Below are 27,304 nucleotides of genomic sequence, written 5' to 3'. Positions count from 1 at the left end.
CTTTATGCTGAAAGTGACCACACTGCCATTTGCAAGGCCTGCATAAAGGATCCGCCATCGGCTGTGTAAACAGAGCACTCGATCTTCCAATTTAAACTGTTCCATGCACTCTCTGGTCTGGCAATTGAAACAAGTATGCAAAGCTTTTCATTAAATGAACACAGTTCAGGGAAAAAAAGCCTGAAGAGAATGATGATTTTCACCTACAAGCTGCATGTTTTGAACTAACAGAAAGAGAAAAACATAAGAATGTCTGGTGTCACATGGCAGTTTGATCCTGGTTTTCATCAGCTCACTCCAACCTCTGAGACTTGGCTGTGCTTCAGCAACCAGCTACAGCCCTAAAAGCTTCATTCCAGTCACAATCTCCAATGCACATAGAAGTTCAGACTACAGACTATACATATATGTAAGACACCCTGTTACAGGCTTGAGTTTGAGGAAGATCCCCACAGGCAAGTGCCACAAATCTCCAGTTTAAAAGTTAAACACCTCCAGCCATTTGCCCCCTGAAGCAGGTATTTGCTTTGTAGTCCTTCAAGCCACAGGTTGGACAAGCCTTCCTATCACTTACCCTTAAAAGTCCAACTTCAGGAAGTCTCAGTCTGCTCTTCTACATGCCCTCAGGATAATAGATACCTGTTCTCTCTATAGCTGCTCTACAAAGAAAGCAGTGTCTTCCACAAGCAATGAAGTGAGAAATACAGCAAGACAAATATGATAGCCATGGCCAGATAATCATTCTGCACTTTGGTGCTCCCAACTTTCTGGATCCTATCATGCTGCTCTAGCAACAAATCTGCTGACAAGATGGCAAAAAGTCTAGAGTAATAAATCACTTAATGGTTTACTGGGGGGTTTTGTGTTGGCTTTTTTTCCTGCTCCACTATAATGAGGCATGAAGTGGGGCTCATGTCCATCTCATATGGGTTTGAAAAGCTTTTTTAATTTTTATTTGCAAAGAAACCCTTGCAGAAAAATGTAGTACACGTCAACACAGCGTTTGAGTACCTTGATATTGTAACAGTTGATAGTGTGGTCACTTGAGCCAGTGTAGAGAGCAGCATTCTTCCCATTTGTCTGAGTGACCAGGAGGCAGTTCACTTTTGAAGTATGTCCTTCAAAGATGGCCACACACTTCCTGCTCTACAAACGAAAGGAGAGGGTCTGTCAACATAAAGGCCATAACACCACTGGGATCTGCGCCCGACAGAGCAGGGGAGGAGAGTCAGGAAAAGCAGGACACATGCAGCAATCTATCTTCCCTTACCCCTCTCATAGGGAAGAAAGGTTAGGGAGGGGGGAGAAGAGAGGATTGAAGAGAAGACTAGCATAAAAAAAATTAAGGACTTGAAAAGGCAGCTGCATCCTTAGCTGCACAGTAAGGCTTTACAAAACCAGAATTGCAGCCTTGTGACTACAACTAACGTAACCCCGTTCCCACCACCTTACTTACAACCAGATTGTAGGCACAAACAGTTTTGTCTGCTGAACAGGTATACAACAAATTCCCAAAAATCTGGATAGCATTCACTGCAGCCAGGTGTCCCTCAAAGTTTCCTTCTGTAGGTTCTTCATCCTCCCCTGGCTCTGAAGACAGTTCTGTAGGACAGAGACGTGTACTTTGATTCTGGGAACACACTCAAGCAACCATGCTGCTGTTGTTTGGATTACCAAAGAGCAGAACTATTTTGTGGGCTCAGCACCTTAAAGTTAGATCTCATTGTGGGTCCCAGCTGGAGCCTGTAAGTGGCAGAAGGCAATTTAAATTTCCGAAAGAATTTTATATGATGTTAAGGCCAGAAAGATCTTTAAAATAGCCAAAGGATTGCATTATTGTTTGTCCTACAGCTCTGCAGAGACTGTGGAGCAGAAGTGTTCATGTGGGATGGGGTAGGGGGATGTGGAGGGATCAAGACCCAAAAGCATTCAATGAGAGATGACGTGAGTACACTTCTCACTTCATTTTTTAGTGCAGGTTTTTATCTTCTGGGCAAAAATCCCCTCTGGAAGCAGTTTTATCGAGACTTAACTCAAAGTCCTACAAGATACAGAAAGTATCAGAAGAAAAGCTTCCAAGATATACCTGAGGAGTTCTTTGATCCCTTTAGTGATGATATGAAAGTCTGTGTCTCAGCCACACTGTAACACAGAAATAAAGAGTAGTGAGATTAGACTTTGCATGCTCATATTCAGACAAAATATTGGTGTAAGTAATATTCCAGAACATAAAACTCTGCTCTTAGTAGAAAATAGGCTGTGACAGATAAGCTCAAATCCACACTTTCCATGGAGGGCAGCCTTGTTCTTGCCTTACATAAATTAGTAGGTAACAAGAGACATTCATTTGTTGGACTAGAAAACCAAATTCAATTTTCATTTTTCCTCTTATTTCACTCCTAAATGAAATTAAAAGTTACTATGAGGATAAGACTTTCTGAATGAGGGAAAAATAAAAAGGAAAAGGAGTGGCCTCTTAGGAATACTGTAGAATGCTTTTACTTTTGGGGATCTACAAGAATCTCACCACCTTTTCCCGTTGTCCCTGTAACTTGTGCCAATCTCACTGGTAGAGCTCACTTCATCATAACCAGAGCAAGATGCCTCCAGATGTTCTTGATCCACAGAGCTGTGTGAAACCCTCTTTGATGGGCTGTCTGGTTTCTCATCTCCTGATTCTGATGAACCAACATCAACCACCTCACACTGGGGTGCTGGAACTTCCACTAGCTCCAGAGAAGCATCGCTGTCATTCTCATCTTTGTTTCTTGCTGTCTGAGCAGTAGCTCCATTGCCCTGTCTTGGAGGAGTAGATGTAGTAACTTTTTCTCCTTTAGGCACCTTTCCACCCTTGGCTTTCCGGACGGGCTTAGAGTCAATTATATCCTGTTCTGTATCGCTGTTCTCTGGCACGTGGGCTGCCCTCAGAGTTTTCTTCTTCCTTAACCTTCTCCTTCTCCTGTTCCCTTTTTCTGCTGGGATTACAGTGGTTGCCATCTGTTGCTTGGATGATTCTGCCGACAATTTGGGGGACTTATCCGCTGGCGTTTCTAGGAGGCCCGAATGCTTTGGAAGAGAAGTGCTACACTGATCCAGCAAAAAGCTTTCAGTCACTGTATCATCTGCTTCTCTCTTGCTGAAAACAGACAGTGAACGAGGAGAAGGGTTCTCAGGAAGTCCAGCCTTTGCCCTGTCCACAGAAGGCTTGTGAACATCTTGATTAGTGTGCTGGAAGCAAGTTGCCAGCTCTGGCAGGGATATGGTTGCACAGAGAACTGGATAGACGGAAGTTTTCTGGCTGGTCTCTTCTGAAGAAAACAGATCAGTGTTACACTCAGTCTGTGCAGCAATAAATATGTATGCAAAATCCCTTTCCCTGCATTTTTCTGTCTGTTTAATTGTGCAAGTAAAGTACATATTCCTACCCATTGAAAGCTACCTGCAGATCTACCATTTCAGTCAGCTAGCCAGCCTTCAAAAAACATAGCTGGAGAATAAAATGTTTTTCTGTGTACCCAGAACCTAAGGAATGAAGCACATCATTCAGATTGCTGGCTGACTATAAGCTTTTTAAGTTCTGACAAAGAATCTTTGTTGGCTTGAGATGCTACCACCCTTCACTCTGCACTCCCTTACCAGCTGCCACCACTGCCACTGGACTAGTATTAACCACTGCATGCCTAATATGTCTCAGTTCAAAGACTTTGTGCTTAAGCCATCAGCACGAGTTGTTCCTACCAAGTGACTTGGACCTAACTCAAGGTAGATTAGTGATGCACAAGCCACTGTGCAGCACTGCACCTTCTGTCCTGGGAATGGCAGCACTGTAAGCCATCAAGGTAAGCTTTGTTAGCTCATCTGTGGTGGACTGAGCAATGGGGCACACATACTCTCCCCACCATTTTAATCTGAAGCTTTTCTCTTAGAACCCAGCAAACCAAATCTACAGCAATCCTTACAGATGTTGTTGGACTGTTTAACACACCACAGTGCAGATTTGGTGCTTTAGAATTACTCATCCAACTGAAGACAGCTTCAATGTGAACACTTGCCTCACACCTTCCTCAAATGGGAGGTTCCAAGATAAATCTGGAAGTTGCTGACCACATAAGGTGTATATTGTATTTAAAGTAAAACACTGGAAAACTGTTTTTCCCCTGACCCATAACTATCATACACAGCTGCAGCCTGCTAGAAAGCCCTCTGTAAAGAAGAAATGAATGCTTAGGTGAGGTCTGAACATTTATTGTGTTGAATTATTCTGGGAAGAAGGCACACAAGCTTCTAAATTCTAAATACACATCTAACATTGTGTGGCCCTCATTTCCCACAGGAGCAGGGTTGGAACTTGGGCACTTAAGAACAAAACAAAAAGGAAAATAAGAGTAACTGGCAAGTTAAATTGAAGTTTCTATTGAAGAATTGAAGTTTCTGTCAAATCCTCCAAAAACAGATGGAACATAACACAGTAGAACACAGGAAATGCACTGGTGATTGGAAAAGCACAAAGAACACTATACAGAATTCTCTGAAGTAAACTGCAAAAAGGTAAAAATCTCTTCAAATTCTTATATGTACAGAAGCCTAAGCTTCAATTCAGCCAATGTTTGTCTTGCACTTGAGAAAAAAACATGCTTATAAAAGTAAAACCTTGCAGCTTTTTCCAATATTGTTTCTTCTCCTTCAGCTGAAGTGGAAAACAATTGTGTTGGCTCTATTTACTTTTAATGAGGACCTTGCTTAGAAATCTTTATCTCAAATTATCTAAGTTAAGAATTTGGGTAAATGACATTTTAGGGCAGACAAACAACTGACACCAGAGTCACATTTGACTGACTTCATGGGCCCTTACGAAAGTGAAGGACGCTCGAGCTTTTAGTCTTCAGTTTGTACCTTCAGTCACAGTAGCAAGTTGCAGTAGAAAGTATCAATAACAGCTTTTAAACCTTTGACAACAGAAAAGAGTTTCAGGGGATTTAAAATGCCTAAATAAAGAGTTAGCAATTTCAGCTACAGCTATTAAGACTTCATTTTTCTGAACCAGTAGCTTCCATGTTAGTAGTTTGGTTAATTCAGTGGTTTCTTCCCCAGACAGAAGTGGACACATACCATCACTGGTAGCCCTTCCCTACTCACCCCTACTCCCCTCACATGAGTGAACAGTGCCTAACACCCTTCTTACAGTAAATTGTTTACTGAAATCATAAATAAGATCTGTGAATGAGCATCTCCAGACCAGTGGGATTTAGAGAGACAGAGGGAGGGAGAAGATGGATTGTTACTTTGAATATCACAAATCATACTCTTTGTGTGTATCCAGCAGGGCCCAAGAAGAACACTGAATACTTTTTATGCAGTTGGTCATCATTTATTAAAACAGAGCCTTAGGCATGTCTTTTTCCTTTGTCCACAGATTTTCAGCTACCAATGCCCATTAAATGATGCAGAGTAGAAGGGAAAAATGACAGTGGAAGTCATAAGATTTGTGGGTTTTTTGTTTGTTTCTGGTTTTGGTTTGGTTTGTTTTTTAAAACTAAAATATTCTAAGAAGATGTAAGGTTCAAAGTAATGTTTGTTTTACTTTTAAGTTAAAACTAGAAACCTGTAGGTGCACATGACTACAATTTATCTGTGCTTAACAATTTCAATAGTGTGGAGTCCATTTGAATATGGTCTAAAGAATGTCCCAGTTTCTAAGACTTAAGAAGACAAGGTCCTACACAAGTTAAAGGCAGTTCACCCTTACACAACAAGCTGCAGGTTTGAGTCCCAACTCATATGCTTCTGGGGAAAAAATAAAAACTTCCTTATTTTCTTAAAGCTAGTTCTCTTAAAACAAAGCCAAGCCACACATACCATCCTTCTGCTCCACCTCTTCTGCTCGTGAAGCAGATGGAGAGCTCTGGAGTACAGAATTCACATTTTCTTCTGAGCCTTTTGGAGACACAGGTTCTCGTTTCACTTGTACTGAGGAGTCAGGAGGAGTGGTGGGTGTAACAGCAGAAGATTGGAATGATGACAGCATGTTTACATGAATAGAAGCTCCTAGTGGAGGTACAGAAGAAGACAATGTGTCCAAAATGGGCAAGCAGGAGCCTGCAGGAATTAAATCAGCTGCCATCTGAGATTTGCTATTTCTTCTCTCAGTTAAGACACTGCAAGAAAGTTGCTCTGGAAGTTCAGAAGGTTCGTACGTTTCTAATGGCAAAAGAGAAAGAAAAAAGACATAGAACAAAAATGTTCACATTTTACAATAAAATTACTGCACCAAAAAACTCATTTCATGTGGATATACACACAATAAAGGAAAAAAAAACTATAAGAAAGCTACTAGATGACACTACCAAAGACAACACATTGCACCTGAAAAATGAAGGCTTTGATATTGAAAGCCTACAATTTTATTGCCCATTTTAAATGACTGAATTCAAGTTAAATGCCATTTGTACAAGATGCTGAGTTCAAAGAATAGGAGAGTCAGCATCCTACTGTTGTAGTTTTATGATATCTTGTACCTTGTAGCCCCTGCAAGATCTGGATTCTCTGACTTCTCAGGGTACTCATTTCCATGGTTATCTGCAAAACAGTTGTGGTTTAAATCAGTTCTGCTTCAGGCAGTTGGTCGGGCTGCTACGTTCTAGCTCAGACAGTCTCAAAAGCTCACTGTTACCTGTTGCTTTAACACAAGGAACCGTTGAACCTCAACGTATGCAGCCTGCAGGGCAGCCCTAGCCTGCAGGAGGCTGTTGTCCACACTGTGCAGGGACTTGCTTAACTCTTCTTCCCTCAGCGAAATAGCCAACAACTGGTCTACCTGAGAACGTTCTGAAAAAGAAACAAAATGGAGAGCATACATTAAAATACATTCCACGTGATCTCTCAGTAAATACCACCACCTGGGATTGTAAAAATCACATAAATTAGGTCAAGTGTAGCCAGTCACACAAGAAGCTGATAGGGAATAGCTATATATAAGGTATAAATACACACCATTAATGTCATCAAAAAGGCAAAGGCAAATTTAAGCTTAACAAGATTTAAAGTATTCAGTTAATCCAGAAACCAAGGAAAAGCTGGTTAAGAGAAAAAGAAACCAATGATAAAAAAAATAATTTACAACTCAGGATGATTTTGGGCCACGAGTCATGTTTAAATCTCTGGAGAAAAGAGTCTCTAAGCATCGTCCTCAATAAAAGATGCTCCTCTACTACTTTCTAAAGTCCTGTGGCACTACAGCGATTCTCCAAGCCAATTAAGCTGCAGTTTGAGCACTGCTTAGTTTTATTCAGGTTCTGGTTTCCTTCAGTAGATTCACTCCGAAAACAAAGATGCAGAAGCAAAGTAATGGGAGAGATTTTACTAAGTTAGTCTCCATAACAGACATTAGTCTTTGAAGACAGAAGCTGATAAAACCCTCCACCTTTTCAAGTAGTGAAATATCAGTTCCCACAAGAAGATCCACATCGTTTGTCCTGCATTCCAAACAACTCTTAATATAAATAAATAATTTTAAAAAGAAAAAAGGAACATTTGAAAGCTATCTTCTGGACCCCAGAGCTCCCACAGGGTGATACAGTGACATAGCTCCCATAAAAAAAGCATTCTGCCTAAGGTTCATTCTGATACATGATGTGGATGCTTTAGGCATGTTTGAGGAAGACCTGTCTAATGTCAGAACAAGAGTTTTCTTTGGTCAGGAGCAGGAAGAAGTGAAGTATTCCATATTCATTTCCATTAAGGACACGGAAAAACACATCAACAACTAAAGTATCACTGGAGATGTCAAAACCAGAACATGGCCCAAACACTGAGTACAAGTTTCCTGGTGAGACCACCCAAAAGTAGAACGGGAAAGCTGCTGAATTAAAAGGGAGTGATGGGTGCTTCTCCCTTCAGAACTTCCATCCAAAGAGGCAATAAATCTCTCTTCCCTGAGCAGGGGAAAGCAAAGGTTTCAATTTTGCAACCAGCAACATGAACTGCAGGCAGAAAAGAGGCACAAAGTCTTCTCTTAGAAATAATTTCTGACAAATTAAGACGTGACTCTTCAGAGAGGAACGGGTTGCAGACCTGAGAACAACCCATCTTCAGCAAGAGCCCAAGGAGCACCAAAGTAACATTAATGAAGTGCCATTTTAGCCAAGTTGAAATACTACTAGATATTGATACCCTCTATAGCTGATGCACAGACATGATATTCACTCACCTTTTTTACCTTTGATTTTTCTTCTCTTGTTCTTTCTTTCTAGACTAGGGATCTCAGGAGAAGATCCCTCCTGCAAGTAAAATCATTTATTAACAGAAGTTACAAGAGCAATTTTGCCTAAATCAAAAGGTCAGATATCCAGTGTCTTTTCAGCCATTACTCATACCCACACAGAAGAATATACAATTAATTTGCCCATTCTCATATAACTCGTCCTTCCTTCTGCCCTTTAAAAGAGGAAGGGCAACAAAGTGAGTGCCACGTTTTCATCTCAGCTAGGAAGAAATATTAAATAAGCTGACAGCCTTCTACTTGATCAGATGTTTAAGACCACACTTGGATCATATTTTCTGCTCTACAGTTTTAATTGAAGGTCTAGAGGATTAAATCGGTGAGGAATTAAAATTATCACTTTCTGTACATAGCAAAACCATTTTGAGGATTTGGATCAGAAACTTTTATTTTCCTCTTTGTGTAAGTCCAAGACAGACAGTGAAACAAATTCAGAATTACAGATATCGTTTTAAGTATATAATTTTGTGAAAAGGGTTGTCTTTCCTTGCTTGACTACAAAACCAAGAACATCTATGGAAAAAACATTTCTACCACAGCCTAGCTTCCATTTAAGTTTTAAAGCACCAAGGTCCATGCCACAAAACCAAGTGCCTCCATGGAAATATTTCAATAGCTCTTGTTTACCAGCATACCATGCCAGTTACCAAATCAAAATTAAAGAGCACCTGCTGTTCTTACTAATTAAAAAGATTAAGCAAAAGTCCTGCACTAGGAATGCAAAGATTCTTGAGGAGAATTAAGTCAAACAAGCAAATTAGTTTGAAGCTGTTAATGTACAAGACAACCAAATGGAGAAAATCCTTCTTGCAGAGATCATTACAAGGTTGAATGACCACTAACAGGGGAAAAAACATTCTTTAGCACACCAAAGCTGGACAAAATTACACACTTACTCCAGTTGCTCTTCGTTTCTTTCCAATTCCTTGGCTGTCATTCTGCTCAGTACCTGATGTGCAGCTACTGTCTGTAGCTGGATCTATGTTATTAGACACTGCAAGAAGTGAAGCATTATTTGAAGGTGGACGATTTTCTTCTGAGATTTCTAGCACATTTTGTTTTTCAAGAAGAGGTGTTCTCTTCTCTGGGCTCTCCTGGTCACGTTTTGTGAGGCCTGTGACCTCAGAGGTGGCCTGTAGGCTGTGTCTCCTTCCAGTCATCTCACTTCTTTCAGACATAAATGGTGACAAAGGAAGAGAAGATGTCTCCCGTTTGAAGTCAGCCTCAATGTCAGTGTTTGCCTCATACCCAGCTGATATGTGATGTGATTGGCTGGCTGCAATCATTTGCCTTTGCCCATTTTCTTTTATTTTGGCTTGTTCACTGAAGAAGGTATAAGCAGAAGGATTTCTGTCTGCAATGACACTGCTTTCAGAAAAGCTACGTTTTCTGGCTGAGCCAGGCACTGCTAAGGAAATCCCTTCCCACTGGAATCCTTCCAGAGTGGACAGATCAGATTCTTCACCGAGTTCTAGACCCTCTTGCTCATTCTGAACAAGAGGCACCATTTCTATGCCAAACCTTTAACAAGATAAAAGAAAAAACATATACACATGTAACAAGCCAACTAGAATCTACGAAAAAAAGCCTCCCCCTTCCCCAAATCCACATCACTGCTTTAAGAGACCTGTCAACTCATTACAATGGTATCCTGGGCTTCCTGTCTCATCTAACAATGGAATATCTTCTGTGTATCACAGAATTAGATGTAGTGGCTAAGAACTGACAGCATGATTTCCAAGCACATTGTTGTAACTATTCTAAACCAAACTTGGAATATGCAAACATGACATCTTTTCAAGGCACTTCAAAAAATTTAGGTTTAAAGAAAGTTTCAGAAGTGAAATATTAAAGAATTGCTTCCTCTAAACTCAACACCAAACTGCGTACCAGATTAAAAGATTCACAAATGAAGAGGCAGCATTTATTCTGCCTGCAGCAATGCATGCACTGCTCATAGGCCTAAATAAATGTAGAAATATGCAACTGTCACAGCACTGCTCATACCCCAGTGGCATTTTTACATTCTTCCAATTACTAAGACTTGAAAAGCAAATCTATTAGTAATGTCCATATTCAGATATTAAGCAGTGATTCTGCACAGATCAGAATCTTCTCTGAGCAGCAGACTACTTTTACTTATCTATAGATAAGACATCCATAGCAGCAATCACTCATAAAACCCGTAAATTATTTGTATATACAAGAGAACTTAGTATAGCAAGCCTCATTCTGAAGTCTTAATTTTAGGACTCCGGAATTGATTTCAGATTTGGAGAACAGCAACCCTCCCCCCTGAATACCCAACAAAGAGAAGCAGTTCGTTCTGAAAGCTACCCACCTTGGTAAACCTTTGCCAAGCTCCTGTTTCTTCTTGGTTACCTGCTGGATGACTTGATCCCAGTTGACGTTGCGCCGGGAGGCGCTGAGGATCTGCCTGAGGGTGGGTTTCAGCCCCGACTCCTTCTCGGCCTCGCTCCGCCGGTGCCCGTTGCGGATGCGCCGCGCGCTGTTGAGGTTGGGCTCCGGAAGATGCGTCCCGACTTTGCTCTTCAGGCTGATGTGTCGTGTCAGGTCTCTTTGCAGAGAAGCAGGGAGGCCAAGTTTGCTTAAATCGGGAAGAAGGCCTAGGGACTGGCCTCCTCCTTTCTGCAGCTCGTGATCTGAAGGGTTTTCAAAGCCTTCCATTTCAAACTGCTCGTGCGACTTGCCGTGCTCTTCATCCCCTTCTCCATCCCGTAAGGAGGCTTTCAGCTCCACCTGCAAACGGTCCTGACCCCTTGATGGAGAAACTGTGGATGCCACCTGAAAGGTAGAATCTTTTGGATCAGCAGAGGCAATACTTGGAGCAGCTGGACTTTCATCACCTTTCTTTTCAGAGGGGGCAGGTTTACTTTCTGGATTGTCACAGGGTAGACAAGAACTAACAGAAGAGCCCAACTTTGCAACTCTTCTTTCTGACTTCCCACTTACTGTCAAATCATCATCACTCACATCTTCTAATGAATATTGTCCAATCTCCTTCTTTGGCGACGTTTTCCTAGGTTCTTCCCTATTTTGGTCACTTGTATCCTTGCCAGAACACAGGGGATCATTTTGCAAGGAACTGTTGGACTGAACATCTTTGGAGTTTTGTCCTTCTTTGTTTAAGTTACTAACATGCTCTCCAAGACTGCTACCAAGTGTATCTTTGCTGTCTTGTACATTACCAGCATGTGCACCATGCAGCTTTGATGAGCAAGAGGAGAAAGTGTTTGTTTCCAAGTTCAGTGCATTCAAATGATTCTGCTCTTTGCCACTAGTTGAGGATAACAGAAGCTGGACGTTTTTTAAGAGACTGTTTGTGTCTTGTTTTGAGGGAGATAACTTCATATCTGTGATAGTCAGGAGAGGGGATTTCAGTGATGGCATCCTATTACTTCTGTCATCATCCTTGTCAGGCTTTTCCCCACTGGAACAGTCTTTTGTTACCTTGCAAGAATCAAGATGATTTGAAGTTACAGGAGAAGGGGCAGATTCTTCTTGGGTTTTAAGTTTTGAAAGGCTAACGTTGGTTTCACATGTTTTTTCTTTCACTGATGAATCCGTAAGAGGCATAAATACAGAATCCACTTTATCTGGAGTTTTAGAAACATTATCTTCAGACCGTGGTTGCTGCTCTACAGCTTTCTGGGATGGGTAGGGAGTCCAGCGATGCATTTTATCCCTGGAAGGACTGCCACTTTTCCCTCTGCCTCTTGAAGTTTTGCTTTCTGGATGTCTCAACCTACCAAAATCCAACGCCCCCTCAGAAGGAAGTTTATCACTAGTAAAATCAAGCAACTGCTCCCTATGTTTTCTATCTCTGTATGGCAGAACATCACTGTCTTTCTCCTGCCGCTGCCATGCGTACCTTTCCTTATTATATTTAACTGGCTCTGCCGAATAGGAGTCTCCTGAGTTTCCAAAGTTCCAGCCATTTGCACCATGAGGACCAGATTTCCAATTTCCTCCATAACTCTTGGAGTTCCAGCCAGAAAAATGACCTGTTCCTTCTGAATGCCAAGTAGAATTTTTCTCCCTGGCACCGTGATGCCAGTTTGATGCTCCTCCTCCCCGCCCACCCGGATGCCACACATTTCCAGAAGTCCCATAGTTATGCCAATTTGAAGAGCTCCCCGAAACATTCTGGTGCCACCCAGGGCGTCCTCTTGGGCCACCTGGATGTCTGTTTGTAAGGTTCCTTTGAGAGTGTGAAAATTTGCCTTGTCTAGGACTAATATAATCATCCTTTTCCCACATCCAGTCCCTCTGAGATGCATTATGATGATGTCGCGACGACTGATCATAAGATTCTCTTTCTTTGTAAGCAGCTCTTTCCTCTCGTCTCTTCTGTGATCTCCTATCATCACATTCTAATTCTTGGTTTGCACAGCTTGGTTCAGTTTGCCTACAAAATAATTGAGAAAAACCTAAATTTTGATGTCATTCTACTGATATCCAATAGTACCCAAGCCTCATCCATTTTATTTGCATTGTGAATTTTTTTTTTTTTTTAAAAAGAAAAAGAGATAACTAAGTTTATTTAGCTGCTTTACTGTTCAAGCTCCTGTAAGTGTTTGACCTTCAAAACTAATGTTGAACCTTTACTTAAATATGTAATTTCAAAATGGCTCTTACAAGAACAACTGATAGGGTGCAGGGACAGTTCAACTGACTAATTCTTAAATACTTCTGTTTAACTCAGAAGATAATATTCCTTCCTACTTATTAGTTATTGGACTAGTACGAAACAAAGAAAAAGAAAGCTTCTTTCTGTTGTATAATCTTAGGAATTTGAGTAATCTTGATGGACAAAAAATTAATTAGTAGTGAGATGATTTTTTTCTGAAGACTATTCTGCTGGTGTAAGACGGTGAAACTGGAGTGAAATGATCCAAAACAGAAGAGTTAGGCTGAGAAAAGCAGTTACTCTACTTACTGGAGAAAACAATTGAGATCGTGTCTCAGTTTCAAGTTAAAACACAGACATAAAACATCCACAGAAGTTGTGCCTCAGATACCAAAATGTTTTGTCTTATTTTAACCAACAGACTGGGACAGCCTCTAGCATGCAGTGCCCTCCCTGGAGCATGCTCTACTGCCCTTTGGACAGTACTTGTGCTTGGCAACCCAGCAGGAACACATGGTCAATTATCACATGCACACTTAAAGATAAATGCTACCTTAACACCGACAGCTATTCCCAGGGTCAGCAGTCTAAATATTCTAAGTATTTACACTACCAAATGAGGAGGTTTTGTTACAAGTTTTTCCAAAAACTGATTACAGAACTGCTTCTGACATTACAGAAATACATTCATTCTAGATCCCTAGACAAGCAAGACAGGAAATTTCCATGCTACTGCTTAAAAACTTTGATTGAGTCAACTGAAAATTCACATCGTACCACCCTTTAGCTTTTCAACACAATCCAGTTTTGCTAAAAGATGCATAAATAATTACTTTCTAATGGGAAATGACCTGCTGCATGAGATAAACTGAGCTCTAAGGCAAGAATTCAAAGAAACTATGTTTAAGTGATACGGTAAATTCTAGGAGCTGACTCAACTAGGTTATGATCTAATGGAAACAATTTTGCTGTATTAGTAACTTAATCCATGCACTCTCTTTTTTTCCCCCCTCTCCAAACCAGCATCCAGCAGAGAGATTTTCTAAGATTTTTAGCTGCCTCAGAATGCCACTGTATTGACAGCTTTATTCCTTTACCATAAAACCAGGAAAAGTGACATTTTCACTACCTGTGTTGACCAATATGAAAATATGACCATTGTGCAGTGCAAGGACACCCTAGAATGACAGAATGGTGTCAAAAACTAAATCTCCACAGATTTATGCACTTGGAGACGCTAACTGGAATTTCTAGCCACAGCAAGCAAGAGCTTCTTTCAAAAATCATATGCCCCCCTTTAATACCATCATTGGGCCACAGATCTATTCAAACAATATATTCCCAAGAGGAATTCCCATCACGTTAGTGATGCACACTTGCAGAGTCACGTGGAAGACACAAGGCAACACTCATCCCTCTCTGCAGACTTCTATTTCCTAGTGAGGCACTGGAATTATGTTTAGCTGATGCTAAGCAGTAAGATAAAAGAGGTAAGAAGTTTCTCTCAAGGATTATGGGATTTCAGTGTGACATTGACAGAACAATCCAATTAATTTTTAAAAGTGGCAGGTAAAAGTTTTATAACAAAGCATGTTCAGCAACAGTTTCTTAACTACTGGGTTCCTATAGATACCCCCCACCCCAAACAATACTAGCACTACTGTCACATTTATTTATCCTTTCAATTACATGGGTATAAAATATTAAAATAAAAACATTAGAGGTCTCAAAACACAAGACTCCACACTGGGGACTTTTTGTCCATAATGGACAACAGTTGTACTTCCTTACTAGTCGTAGATGAACAGAACAAGAACTTTCAGCAGAATCATGTTGACAAGCTGCAACTACAATATCCACATTGGTCTCTTTAATTGTTCTTTTAAACAAGTACACTGGCTACAGGCAGTTTACCACGAGCACCTCAGCCCTAGGAACGCATCCTAACTGTGTTAAAAGCAACTCTACGACCTACGACGAGACAGGAAAACTCACCGGTTGTGTTCCTTCCTTTGCTTGATTAGCTGAATGAGTTCTTTGTCAAAGTATTCTTCTTCTGCCTCTTCTTTCTCTTCCTCTTTTCTGTCACGGGCATCGACATTGTCTTTGTGCAGCTGGCTGGAGATGTGCTTAGCATATGCTGACAAACCCACCAGTGTCACCCTGCACACCCGGCACTCATGGTTGCTGTCCCTAGGAAGAGAGGCAGAGGGTGGACTTTCAACTCTGCCAACAGGCATGGCAGGTGTCTCTGGTCTTACTTTGTTTCCTCTGAATGTGCTTTGAGTTCAAGGCAACTAGGTTTTGCTCAGTATATTGAAGTTACTTGAATTCTCTGGCTTTTTCTTTCAAGGTCTCATGTATTGATGGTCAGGTTTTTAGAAGATTTTTTTCCAACAATCAAGAGGTAAAAGACTTGGTAATAAAACTGCATTAAGTGGGAGGAGGAATTCTTCTTGAATTGTTGTACTCAAAATCTTTTCAGAGGAAACATAGTGAGCGAAGAGGCAGAATGGAAGGGTTACAGAGCTAGCAGGAGCTGCTCTGAAGCCCATCCATGGTGCCAGCTGCACTGGGGAAGCTTGGTGACAGCTTCTACATTTAATCCTTCCCTTGAGCCTTCCCCCAGTGAAATTTAGAAAAGGGAGGAGGCAGTACATGGATACAGCCAATCCTGATACAACAGAACCTAAACTGGGACAGCTGAGACTGCTGCCTGGCATCCAAAGACTCCAGAGCACAGCGAGCGACAGGAGGGTGTCTTCAGTTCACTGCACTTTATTTGGTTCAAGTGTGCATGAGGTCTGCTTTCTACTTTAGAGGACTTATCTTAAAAAGCACAGAAATCATTTCAGCTGGAGGAAGTTGACAGCTGTGTCAGACAAATGGCTTTACTCATGTTTCAGGGAATACTGGATTAAGGTTACATCTATTTTTTAAAAGAAGAAATTCAGATTTAAAAAAAAAAACCCTTGTTTGTTCTCCTGACAAATCCTTTCAATATCCCACTGTTAAATAAACTGCAAAGAATAAACCTAAACAGGAAAATATGTTCACCAATTTAAAAAAGTCAGAAAAATCTTAATGAGAGCATAGTCCACTGCAAATAACTAAGCAGGACCAAGTTAGGACTCACTGCCTGTCTCCACAATGCTTTCTCCAATTCTGCCATTTACTTCATAAAAGCAGATCTGCATATTCCCATAGAACATGTGATGGCAAAGTCTTAAAACAGTACCATTATAATATCAAAACACAGTTCATGACTGGGGGGGAAAAAAAAAGGAGATCCAAAAAAGAAAAAGACAAACATGAATCCTTGGGGATTTTTTGAGAAAAGTAAAAAGAGAAAAATATTAAAAGACAAACCCTTATTCAAGGTATTAAGCCAACATCCTTATCAGAGTGGTTAATGGAGTGTCAGCAGCTATGTTTTGTTTCTCCTGGAAATCTGTGGCTTTCCTGCTAACACAGTTGAGATATTTAACCAATGTAGGCATTAAGGCACAGCTACAGAGAGTTTTATTTTCAGTAGACTAATGCATAAAAATTACACTTTTTACATGTAATTAATTTGTATGTTGCAGTGACCTAATCTGAGATGAAACATTTGGATAAATTTAATTTACAAAGTCAGTAGCTTACAAATTTAGTCTGTATTTTCCAAAGAGGGGTGTACTTCATTTTGTACACTTCACACTTGCTAATAAATATTAAAAGCCTAGACACTATATATTGTACTCTGGGCCATCTCATTAACCCAGTAAAAATAATCAAATACAACCAGTACATTTTACTAATGCCACTGGAAGAATCCTCTCCACACTCATAAATGGCACAGCTATGCATTGCTAATAAAACTTATTTTTAACTGAGGTCATCACACAAGGCAAACTGCAAATAGAAACCTGGCTTCTTGCTGAAAAAGTTGCTCTTTTTATGTAAGATTCCATTTCAATCATAAGGATATTTCAATGAGAAACATACCTCAGTGGTACTAATTAGGTTTTAGAGAACAATACAAATCCTTCACAAGACCTATGTTTCAATTCTTTCATAAAACTTCCACCATCCTCATCTATAGACTAACTAAATAAATGCAAAGTTTTACTTTGGACAAAGCCAATGAGTTAGCAGCTGGCCTAAGGACAAAGAACTTGTTTCTAACTTGCAAGTTACTAATTACAAAGCTGTGGCTCTTGTACCAACAGACAGTCTGCAAAGAACAGACTCAAGTGGGTAGTGACTATTTCTCTGCCCTGCTCTTCATCTATATAAACCTAAACAAAAAACAATACAACTTGTTTTTTCTACGTGAACAACTGCTTTAATTGAAGATAAACTGACTAGAATTTCAGATAGTTACATTTAAGGGAATACAGATTTCCTTTGGTTCTTTTCTTCCCCTAACCCCACTGACATCAGCCAGAATTGGGCACACCCCACAACAAACACTGATCACATCTATGAATTTTACTTCCATGCAGGAACACCACGTGATCTTAGCTGTTCAACAGGAAGGCCCAAAGCAGTTTGGAATAAACATGACAAATGTATTCCCAGTATGAAAGCATCCAAGCTCTTTATTTACTGAATGTGTACTTCAGAGGGCAGATTCACGGGACACAAGTCCCTTGTACAAGATCATTATTCCACTTTCAATTTAAAAAACAAACAAAAAAACCCCACAAAAGTTTAGTACTTGACATCCAGTTCTCCTTATATAACACAGTGAGTAAGACTTCAAGAAGAGAATAGCCTTAAACTGTTCCAGAAAAGTATTCTGTTCCTTAAACCACTAAGATAAATTTAAAAGGAGAAAAGTGTGAACTAACGTGTGCATTTCCTTTACCCCTTGCCTACAGGAAGTCTAAAAAGTGACTTCTAGTTGGATGTTAAATTCCAAGGTAGTAAGATGCTGATACTACACACTTTAATGGTATTATTCTCTGTTACACAATTCCACCATGCTCATGAGGCTGTTGCTGGTGCATCATGTTTTCTACTTGGAGAACCTTTTGCTCTACAAAGCTGTATGACTCCTAAAAGACTCCTACTAAACTTAAATGGGAGGAAGAAGGAGAGGAACGGGGGAAGAGAACAAGGCTCCTACTGCACAGTGAAAAATGAAGTTCATTATTCATCTTGAGAACAAACATCTTCCATGCATTCTTCCCAAAGAAGTAACAGTTACCTTACTAATACAAAATGTAAGGGTGATGAAACAAATTTAATTTCATTTCACTCTTATGGAAATGGAAAACCAAGAAATGTCAGATCATTTGCAAGCCACTGTGGACACAATACGTAACTTTTAGGAATTACTGTTACCTTCAAGAGTCATAAACTAAAGACAAAAAAATTTAACTCAGAAGCCAGAAAGAAGACGTCAAACTATGTGACATTTTAAGCTGATCTCAAAATCACTGTCAGGAGAAGAAAGTCCTGAACAGAAATGCTCTACAAATTAGCTGACCAGAAGTTCCAAGTCAGCTTCTAGTGCAGAGGACAGTCTGGTTTCTGAGCAATCCCCTCCCAGCTGTTCAGTAACAGAACAAATCCTTTTCATGCTCAGCAGGACAGATATCAGATACCATGATGCACTTGACCCCAGGCAAATTTTCAAGATGTTCCTAGCTCCCAAGACCCAGCTGTGTGGGTCACAACACAGAAGAAAAAAAACTATCTGAAATTATCGGGGTTTTTCTTGTTCTCTTTTCTTTTCTAAGTAAGGAGCTGAATTCAGAACCAAAAAAAAACCAAGAAATGTAGGGCTGAACTAGAGATGGCAACAGCAGGAGGGAAAAGAAAGAAAATAAAGAGGGTGCAAAATGTGAGTGATTTATTATTTTTATGCCCTCCATCTTTACTACAAAGCAATTTTTATTTGAAAAGAAGGAAATACCTTCCAAAAAGCTGCTCTCATACATTTGCTCAACGTGACACATGAAAAACTTTGTTAATCTGGACAACTTGAAGATTTTCTAAACCTCATTGAAAAAACAAATTTAATTTCAAGAGGGAAAGATTATTTAGGTTTCTTTTTTAGTTAGTTTTCTTTCCAATGTATTTTAACATCTTGATACCACATTTTTGATACAAAACCCCTGCCTGAAGACAGGCTGATGGTGGAGATTCTGAAGATTCAAGTTCTTCTCCCATCTTACTAACCTGCTGTGAAGCCGCAGACACATTAATCAAATATTAAATGAAAGTAGAAGCTAAATAGATGTTATCTACCAACAGTTAATATTCACTTCAAGCTAAGCAGTATCTTTTACCCTAATGATTTGCAGTAAGGGTGTTTTTTTTTATTTTAGAGAGAGATTTTGAAATGTTAGCAGACATGAGCAGGCATGCAGATTTTCTACACGTCTTCCCCTTAAAACATTTTAGGATGTCGACTTAGACAAGCTACAGCAAAGCTTTGCAATTATACACCACAACAGTATAAAGCACTATACAGCTGGCTCAAACAAATGTCTTCATCTGTGGCATGTAAGTAACACAATCTTGTATTCTGAATGCAGCTGGACAAAGGCTTTGCATATAGAAAGTCACTGAAGAGAAGTTTCTAACTTCCTCTAGATTTGAAACATTATAAAACAAGCCAGTTTAATAATTTTACTAGAATTTAACATGGCACAGCTTGACTACATTGACATTAGTATCTATTATTGTATAGATCAGAGTCCTAATTTCACTCAGCCTTTCTTTAACTCTTTAAAAAATTTGCCTGGAGCCCTCACAGCTGCCCTCACCTTACAGAAAACAACAGAAAGAAGCTACATGAACAAAAAGCTAGCATGTGAAAAGAAGGAGTCTATAATTTTTCTTCCCTGGATTTAAGATAGATGTCCTGGCAAAATGGATCTTCCACACTTCTCTGAGAGTTGGAAGAGGATCATCTCTTAGTCCTTTAAAAGGTGTTCAAAAGAGATTTGCCATTTCCATATAATTTTTGTACTGCAAGACGATTAAAAATTAGTCTGTAGAACGAATACTGCAGTCCAGACTATCTGATCTCTCTGGCCACCTCAAAAGCTACACACCTGAAAGCACCTTTAAGTGCACTCTGGTTACAACCCAATTCCTTATTACGAGGGTATCTGAATATGCTGTAACTCCCTCCTGCTATTTCCCAAAGGCTGCAAAGGAAACCGGAAGGAAAACAATGTCCACCATGGCTAGGTCCCTTAACCAAACTGAACCAGGGTGGCAGAGGACAAGGTAGCTACCCAAGTAGATACAGACTTTATATCCAAAATACCAGTCATCTAACCGTGGTTTAAAAGATCAAGAATTGTTTCTACATCATTGAAAACTTGAAAAAAAAAAATTAAAAAGAAAAATACCAGCGTTTATTTCACTGCAGTCCAAGAAACACAGGAGAGATTTTCTCCCACATCAGTGTTTGCCTCCTGAGTTTCTGACATCAAGAGAACATGTTCATTGCCAACTTTATCATATCGCATGCAACCAAGTGATGCATAAAAATAAACTCTGCAGTTCAGCTTGTATGGGAAATAGGACATGAGTTCTTCCAGAAAGTGACACAGAAAAAATTCAAGGAGAGGAAGGATGCAAGATTGTTCTCATACCTTCCCTTCAGGTTTTCAAGTTCTCTGTGGTGAAGCATGCTTCTCATGTGTTCTTCCATCTCCTACAACATGGGGAAAACAGTAAAACGGGTCAAAACAAAACAACGCATGATATTTGAAAAGCTCACTTAGAGAACTCTGCTGCCTTGCAGGAAGGTGCACTCTGCTCCTGTAGGGCTGTAACAGTTGCAATGCCTATTTCTGAGGCCATTAAAGCACAAGTAGCCACACTCTCAGGAAGTCATATAATGTGACCTTTCCAAAGGACACACAGGAGCTATTAGAATTCAACAGAAAGGGAGCAGAACTCAAGGAGAAAGACAAACACAAGTGCATGTAGCAAACCTTATTAGACTGACTTTGAATTGCTGTTGATAATTTTTATTATTAAAGTCTCATGGATGCCACTCTCTGTAATCGTGGTGCTTAAAACAGTGTTTTCCTGTGTGATCTGAGCAGTCTCCCTGCATTTGTATTATGACACAGCTGTCATTTCATCATCATATACAATTTTACTCTGCTGGAGGCACTTCCGAAACTGAGATGTAAAAAACATGCTGATTTGTTTATAGCATTCTTCATGGTGAACTGCAGTCCTGCTATAATTAATTGCTATTGAAAGAAAGCTGCTAGAAGAGAAAGAATGGCCATAATTCAGCACCAGGAAGCAGTTCAGATTTAACTTCCCCTTGATGTATGAATCAAAGTCTTTGGAAATCTTCAAAGAACAGATACAAATCACTATGCTCTCTAGTCCTTGAAATCCCACCCACAAAGGGAAAGTAACATCTTCAACCTTGAAGAGTTGTGTGAATTAATCCATTGGCATCTGCAAGACATCCATGGGCCACACGGATAAGCAGTATCTGAAGGTCCAATAAGAAACACTCTGTTTCAAGGCAGGCTTTGCACAATATGCAGTACACAGAAAGTACACACCAAACTGACACATCAATGAAAACACGTGCTGTGCTGCTTAATTCCACATCCTCCTTCCATATGGAAACACAGACCTCCCAAAAAGGAATAAAGAAATTGTGTATTACAGTACCCTTAACATATCACAACTCATGGCCAAATTGACTGCTTTTCACTTGAGGATCTTCATGTAACAGTACGAAAAAAAGCCAAAATCTTATTGCACAGATCATTTCAAGAAAGATACTCTAAAGCACATGCAGATATTTGATTTGTCATAAACCTAGATCAATATATTCCCGGTAGAGGGAAAAACCTTCATACTTTGCACAATTTAAAAATGGAAGCATTTCTTACACACATTTCATATAAGCATCTACTGACAGATGTAGAGCCTCAACAATTTACCTTTTTTGAGCTGTAGACAATGTGACATAATACGCATTGTTGTTCTCGGACCATGCTTAGCACTCTGGAAAGTTCTTATCCCACACCTGCAAATAAAAATAATTTTTAAGAGAGTCAGCATTCAGGAACATTTTTATTTCTTCCCATTAGTCTATTCTAGTACAGAAAGTATATACTAGTTACTATTCATGAAAATGCTCGTGCTGAGTTTCTTCGGGATAATACACACGTTTTGTGCATAGTCAATATGCTTCAAAAAGAGGTATGGGAGTTTTGAACAGCCATCTAATAAATAGTAGCTTTCCCTTTCTTTCACTTTTACCTTGTGCTCCAAGACACCATCATAGAATCATAGAATGTCTGGGCTGGAAGGGAACTCCAAAGATCATCTAGTCCAACCCCCACCCACCCCCCATAAGCAGCGATATCTCCAACTAGATCAAGCTACTCAAAGCTTCATCCAGCCTGATCTTGAATGTCCCCAGGGATGGGGCCTCCACCACCTGTCTGGGCAACCTGTTCCAGTGGTCTGTCACCCTCATACTGAAGAACTTTTTCCTCATGTCTAACCCAAATCTACCCTTTTCTAGCTTAAACCCATTACTCCTCGTCCTGTCACTACAAACACGACTCTCGTCCTACAAGCTGAGACCTGCAGGAATCCTCTCAGCTCCCCAGATCAGATTAACAAAACACTCTTCAGCTAGGATCATGACAGGGAGATGAAGAATTGGGGAAACCAAGCAGGTCAAACTCAGATCTTGATTTTAGTACACAGGGCAACTCAAGTAAGATATTTAAGGTCCCAGGAAAATGAAACAAAGGCTATTCATGACATTAAAGAATATCAGTCTTCAGAGTTTATCAATTATTCACCATAAAATAAAACCTAAAGAGACTTAAATTCAGTATTTTTCTTATTTACCTCAGTAAGAACTGAACTGCACATATGCATGGATTGAAATAATTTAGACAGCATTTTAGGATTCATTAACACCATGCTCTACCTTACATATTGGAATTGTTAATAAAAGCTCTTGATTTTAGTTAATCATTTCCAACAGTACAAGATTACTCAGAACTTTGCACCAGAATATTAAACATTTTAGCACTGATCTTCTTAAGACTTCCATATACGCAAATGAAAGCAGCAGAAGATCAAATTAAATGCTATATGTATTTTATCATAATGCTTAATTCATAAGGAGAGTAATTAAATTAGAGAGGTCCACAACAGTGTAGGTTATAAGACAAAGATGGATGTGTTTGTATAAGTTAGAGTATAATCTTTGTCCTGTTCTTTCTCTTAAAAGACATGAACATGCAGAATTATTATTATTACAGTAACTTTTTATTGACTTGGCAAAGACAGTTCCTCACCCTAAAGTAAAAAGGAACGTATCTTCTTAATATTATACAGTTTTACATCTCCACACAGAAAGATAAACCTTTCCAGGCTTTTCTACCTTACCTTAGTCAACTTTAGAGCTAACTTAGCTAATACCATCAAACTTAACCTTCAAGGATCTTCTTCAACAGCTCCTCTCCAAACCTTATCCTACAAAGTTAATTCTAATCATCCACCATCATACTTCTGTATCAAGGGCATCAAACTCTCTGAAACTGGTACTGACTAGAAGCTGTGAGCAAAGGGCAAGAACTGGATTTTTACGAAATCCAGATTACCTGGAGTTAAAGCAGTGCTGACATTCAGTGGTACTGGCCAACTGTGAACAAACAAGAATAAGTAAAACCACACTCTGGTTCCAAAATGTGGTTCTTTGGCAAATAACTTGTTACAGTTAACACATACACCAGCGTATGTCCAGCTTAAAGGGGAAGGACCTGAGATTTGCAATAGTCCTTTCACCTTTAGATGACAGAGAAAGCTGTTTCCTCCCTAAAAAAAATATCCATATCAACACACCAAAACAAACACACTTAGGACAACAGGAGGTTCAACCATCTTATGTTCCCTAACCAGCATTCCTACGGTGCCATTCTTGATCTCATTGAAATAGCTGATAGTGTTTACACAGCCATTCTCTAGCTCCATCACATGGGCACCTGATGTACTTGAATCATTAATTAACAGCTATTTATTCTGACAACTCACCCCCAAAAAAGGTGCAAGCTCATTCAGAACTTTACACCACCCCAGGTCATACAGAGTATGCATATTAATTCATGTGATATCAGTGACCTGCACAGAAAAGCACTTGCCTTCTTGGAAGGCCAGAACACAGGAGTACCAATTTTTGGAACAACTTATTCCGGAACTATATATAAAGAGTATAACTTGGTTTTATACACAGTTCAACTGAGACAGCAGTTAAGGAGAGTTTAAGCTAATATGAGTAGAGACAGAAAATGAGATATTTCAGCCTCATGATTTTCCAGTGGGTAATTAGGTGAGTGCAGGAACACATCATCCATGTACTGTTTGCACACAGTTCTGTGCAGCTGCAGTGGATCTAAGAGAATTATTTATGATTATACACAAGTGACAAAGGTTTGGAAGTCTATGCAACAGAGGAGAGCTGGTTTAATGCAATTAATATGAAGCTGCTCCTGAAAAGCCAGGGTGTTAATCTTGCACCAATTTCAGCTACTTCCTTTTGCATTAAAATATTCAATACTCCCCACAACATACTTGACTAGCACTACTTTGTAGTTTAGCAGAGTAATACCCTACATGTGTTCAGGATCTTGTTCAAGATTGCTCAAGAATTTACAGCATTCATTCAGCACAAGGGCAAAACAGCCTCAGGAAAAGCAGCCCAGTGAAGTGTGGGGACTTGCTGACACCAGTTAGCATATAACATTAAAAGCTTTCACAAGCAGAGCTACCATTACACCTGTTTTGGCTAATTAAAACATACAGTAACTATGCACGATCACAGGAAGAGTCTCAGGCTAACTGCCCAATCAACTGGGCATCACTTATGACAGAGTACTAAAAATACTAATGGAATTCAAATGCTATTGGTTGTCACTATGAAAAGTGAAACTTTCACCTCCACAGAGAGGAGCCCTTAGAGGCAAGGAATCAGATGTAAAGAGATTCAGTAGATGCTCCAAGGAGTGGGAGAAGACAGACCCACATTCTATTTCCAGATCACCTCTTGACCTACTATCTACACAGAGATAAACCAACTTCCCTTCACCCTTAGCTTTCTCCCAAATCCTGCTATAAAACACATGGCTTTTTTCCCCCCCAACCTCCTACTTTAATGAAATACTTCAATTTCACTGTAAAAGAACTTCCATGAAGGCCTTTGAAAAACATTATAAATTCAAGGCTTTCCCTCACTATGCAACAGCAACAAGAAACAGATAGCTTTTGAGCCAGGTAGCCAGCAATGGCATTCCACCTGATCAAGCACTGGTCTGCTCAACTACAAAACCTCCATACCAAGAAACTTCAGAAACAGAGCTTTCTCCACATAAATGCAGGTGTGTTTGAATCCTTAACCAAAAAAAACCTTAAAGATCAAACAACCTCCAAGCTTATATCAGATTGAACAGCTTCTGATTTTGAAATCACCAGCTAGCTGCAGAGCATAGGAAATTACTCCTTATGGGACATTAGGAGGAAAATGAGCAAACTGCAAGCAAAAATAGGGTTCTGCCAAAAAGACCCCACCATCATAGAAAAGAGAAACATGTCAACAGCAAAATGGAAAGGCAGCTTCTTAATTTGAGGGACATAACTGTCAGTGGATGTGTTTTCTTTGTTTGTTTTCAGGGAGGGGATGTATTGTACAGCTACGTGATGTAAATGCAACTTGCCCATAACCTGCACCTGCCCAGAGCCTGGGAACACCTCACAGTTTTAACTAACTTAAGCAAGCTTGCTACAGAGATTTTGAAGAACGCTCCTCACATATAAAAATAGTCTACAAAGCAAGTAAGGCATTAGACTGCTTCCTGCTACATCCACTTGCCCACAGTTGTTTGGCCTCACCGGATAACATACATTAAAAATGTACGTCAAGGTTAAATCTGCTGCAGAGCAGTGGCCCAACGCTCTGACTATATAAAGCCACAAGTGCCACAGAGTGGGGTGGGCAGCCCAGCATTCCAGCTGCCTAGAAATCCTCAGGAGGCCTCAAAGAGATCAGCAGCACGGGCCTGTCTACAGGCCTGCCCAAGTGCTGCATGTCTGTACAGATAGCAGTGGAAACTCTACACTTGGTGAGAAGGGGAGTCTGCAGAATGCTCTGCAGCAAGATGCTCCTCACTGGGATGTTGTTCCTTCTGCTTTAGTGACCCCTCTCCTGCAGCAGCTGATGGCACACGTCCTAGCTGAGCTGCAGAATAGTAACACAACTGCCACAGACAGGGCAAAGGAGAAGCAAATCACCACAGAGTGCTTTCATGAAATCTTGAGCTGGTTGATGGGAGGAAGTGGTGGACACAAGCTCAGTTTGAGTTGGAGAGAAGCCTCTTCTCAGAAGAATTAGCAACTACGGTGTACTTAGGCCCTGGAAAGTACTTAAACAACCACTGCTAGCCTAGGCCACGTGTAGTTTGATTATCACCACAATTTATTTTTCTAATCTGCCAAGAAGCCTGGTCTTTTCACAGGAAAAGCTGGAGAACCCCACACAGGCCTTTGAAAGCTTTATCCAACCACCTATTGTGATAAACAAATGCAACAAAGCAATAACAACTGCAAATCTAACTACATAATAATATATTAAAGCCCAGTAATAGAGAGACATTTTCTTAAGGAAAATTTCTGGCTATGAAACCATTTCCCTGTATTACACACTGCTCCAAACATCAAGGCCCAGTACTGCTGTGAGAATGTAGAGCCTTATGCTCAATCTTCATCACCTCAAGCAGAATTTATGTGAAATAAAGCATCAAAGACTATCTTTCCTTCCCAGATTCACTGCCCTTGAGGCATTGGAATTCCTTACACATCCCCTTGCCAGACCATAAATTTTACCCACTACCTCAACATCCCTTCTGGGCATATGCAGGAGGCACTTTAACCTTCCAAGATGCTGATCAGTGCAACCTAACTCCATTAGCAGACACAAACTTAAGGACTTACTAAAGTCAAGTCACGACTACCAGCACTACTCTCCTCTAGCACGCTGTCATGCACTGTACAAACTACTTTGTAGTCACAGGGTTGTTTGTTTTTAATGTAGCAAAGGTGTTAACTGTATTACAGCTCAGTATTAATGTAGCAAAGGTGTTAACTATATTAAAATTGCTGTTCCTCTTTCCAAATGCTCACAACATTTTAAAAGAGATGTCCCAAACTGGGCACAGTACTCCAGCTAAGACCCCACCTAGCACCCTTTGGAGAAGGGAATTGTCTCTGGACCACTACTACCATTACAGCCTCAGACATAATTGATAACCATTGAGACAAAGACTTACTAAGTTGCAACACAGTGATCAACAAGTTGTGGGACAAATAACCTAACT

At 40.1% G+C, this 27,304-nt stretch overlaps 1 protein-coding gene across 1 annotated transcript; it reads right to left on the bottom strand.

Annotated features, from left to right (window-relative positions):
• ZNF106 (zinc finger protein 106) lies at positions 1-21,938 on the bottom strand (the record flags this gene model as incomplete). The annotated part of the gene is made up of 14 exons (XM_008940374.1): positions 21,857-21,938; positions 20,531-20,592; positions 14,925-15,122; positions 10,620-12,707; positions 9,175-9,799; positions 8,207-8,276; positions 6,671-6,825; positions 6,516-6,576; positions 5,857-6,198; positions 2,528-3,305; positions 2,087-2,142; positions 1,457-1,602; positions 1,012-1,146; positions 1-117 (listed from the first exon to the last, which is right to left on the bottom strand). Coding segments are annotated over exons 1-14 (4,887 nt in total), but the record flags the coding sequence as incomplete, so codon positions are not given.
• Between the last annotated feature and the right edge of the window lie 5,366 nt (positions 21,939-27,304).

The sequence above is a fragment of the Merops nubicus genome, unplaced genomic scaffold, assembly GCF_000691845.1.
Source record: "Merops nubicus isolate BGI_N331 unplaced genomic scaffold, ASM69184v1 scaffold4875, whole genome shotgun sequence".
NCBI lineage: Eukaryota > Metazoa > Chordata > Aves > Coraciiformes > Meropidae > Merops > Merops nubicus.
This window is presented reverse-complemented; position numbering and strand designations above follow the sequence as displayed.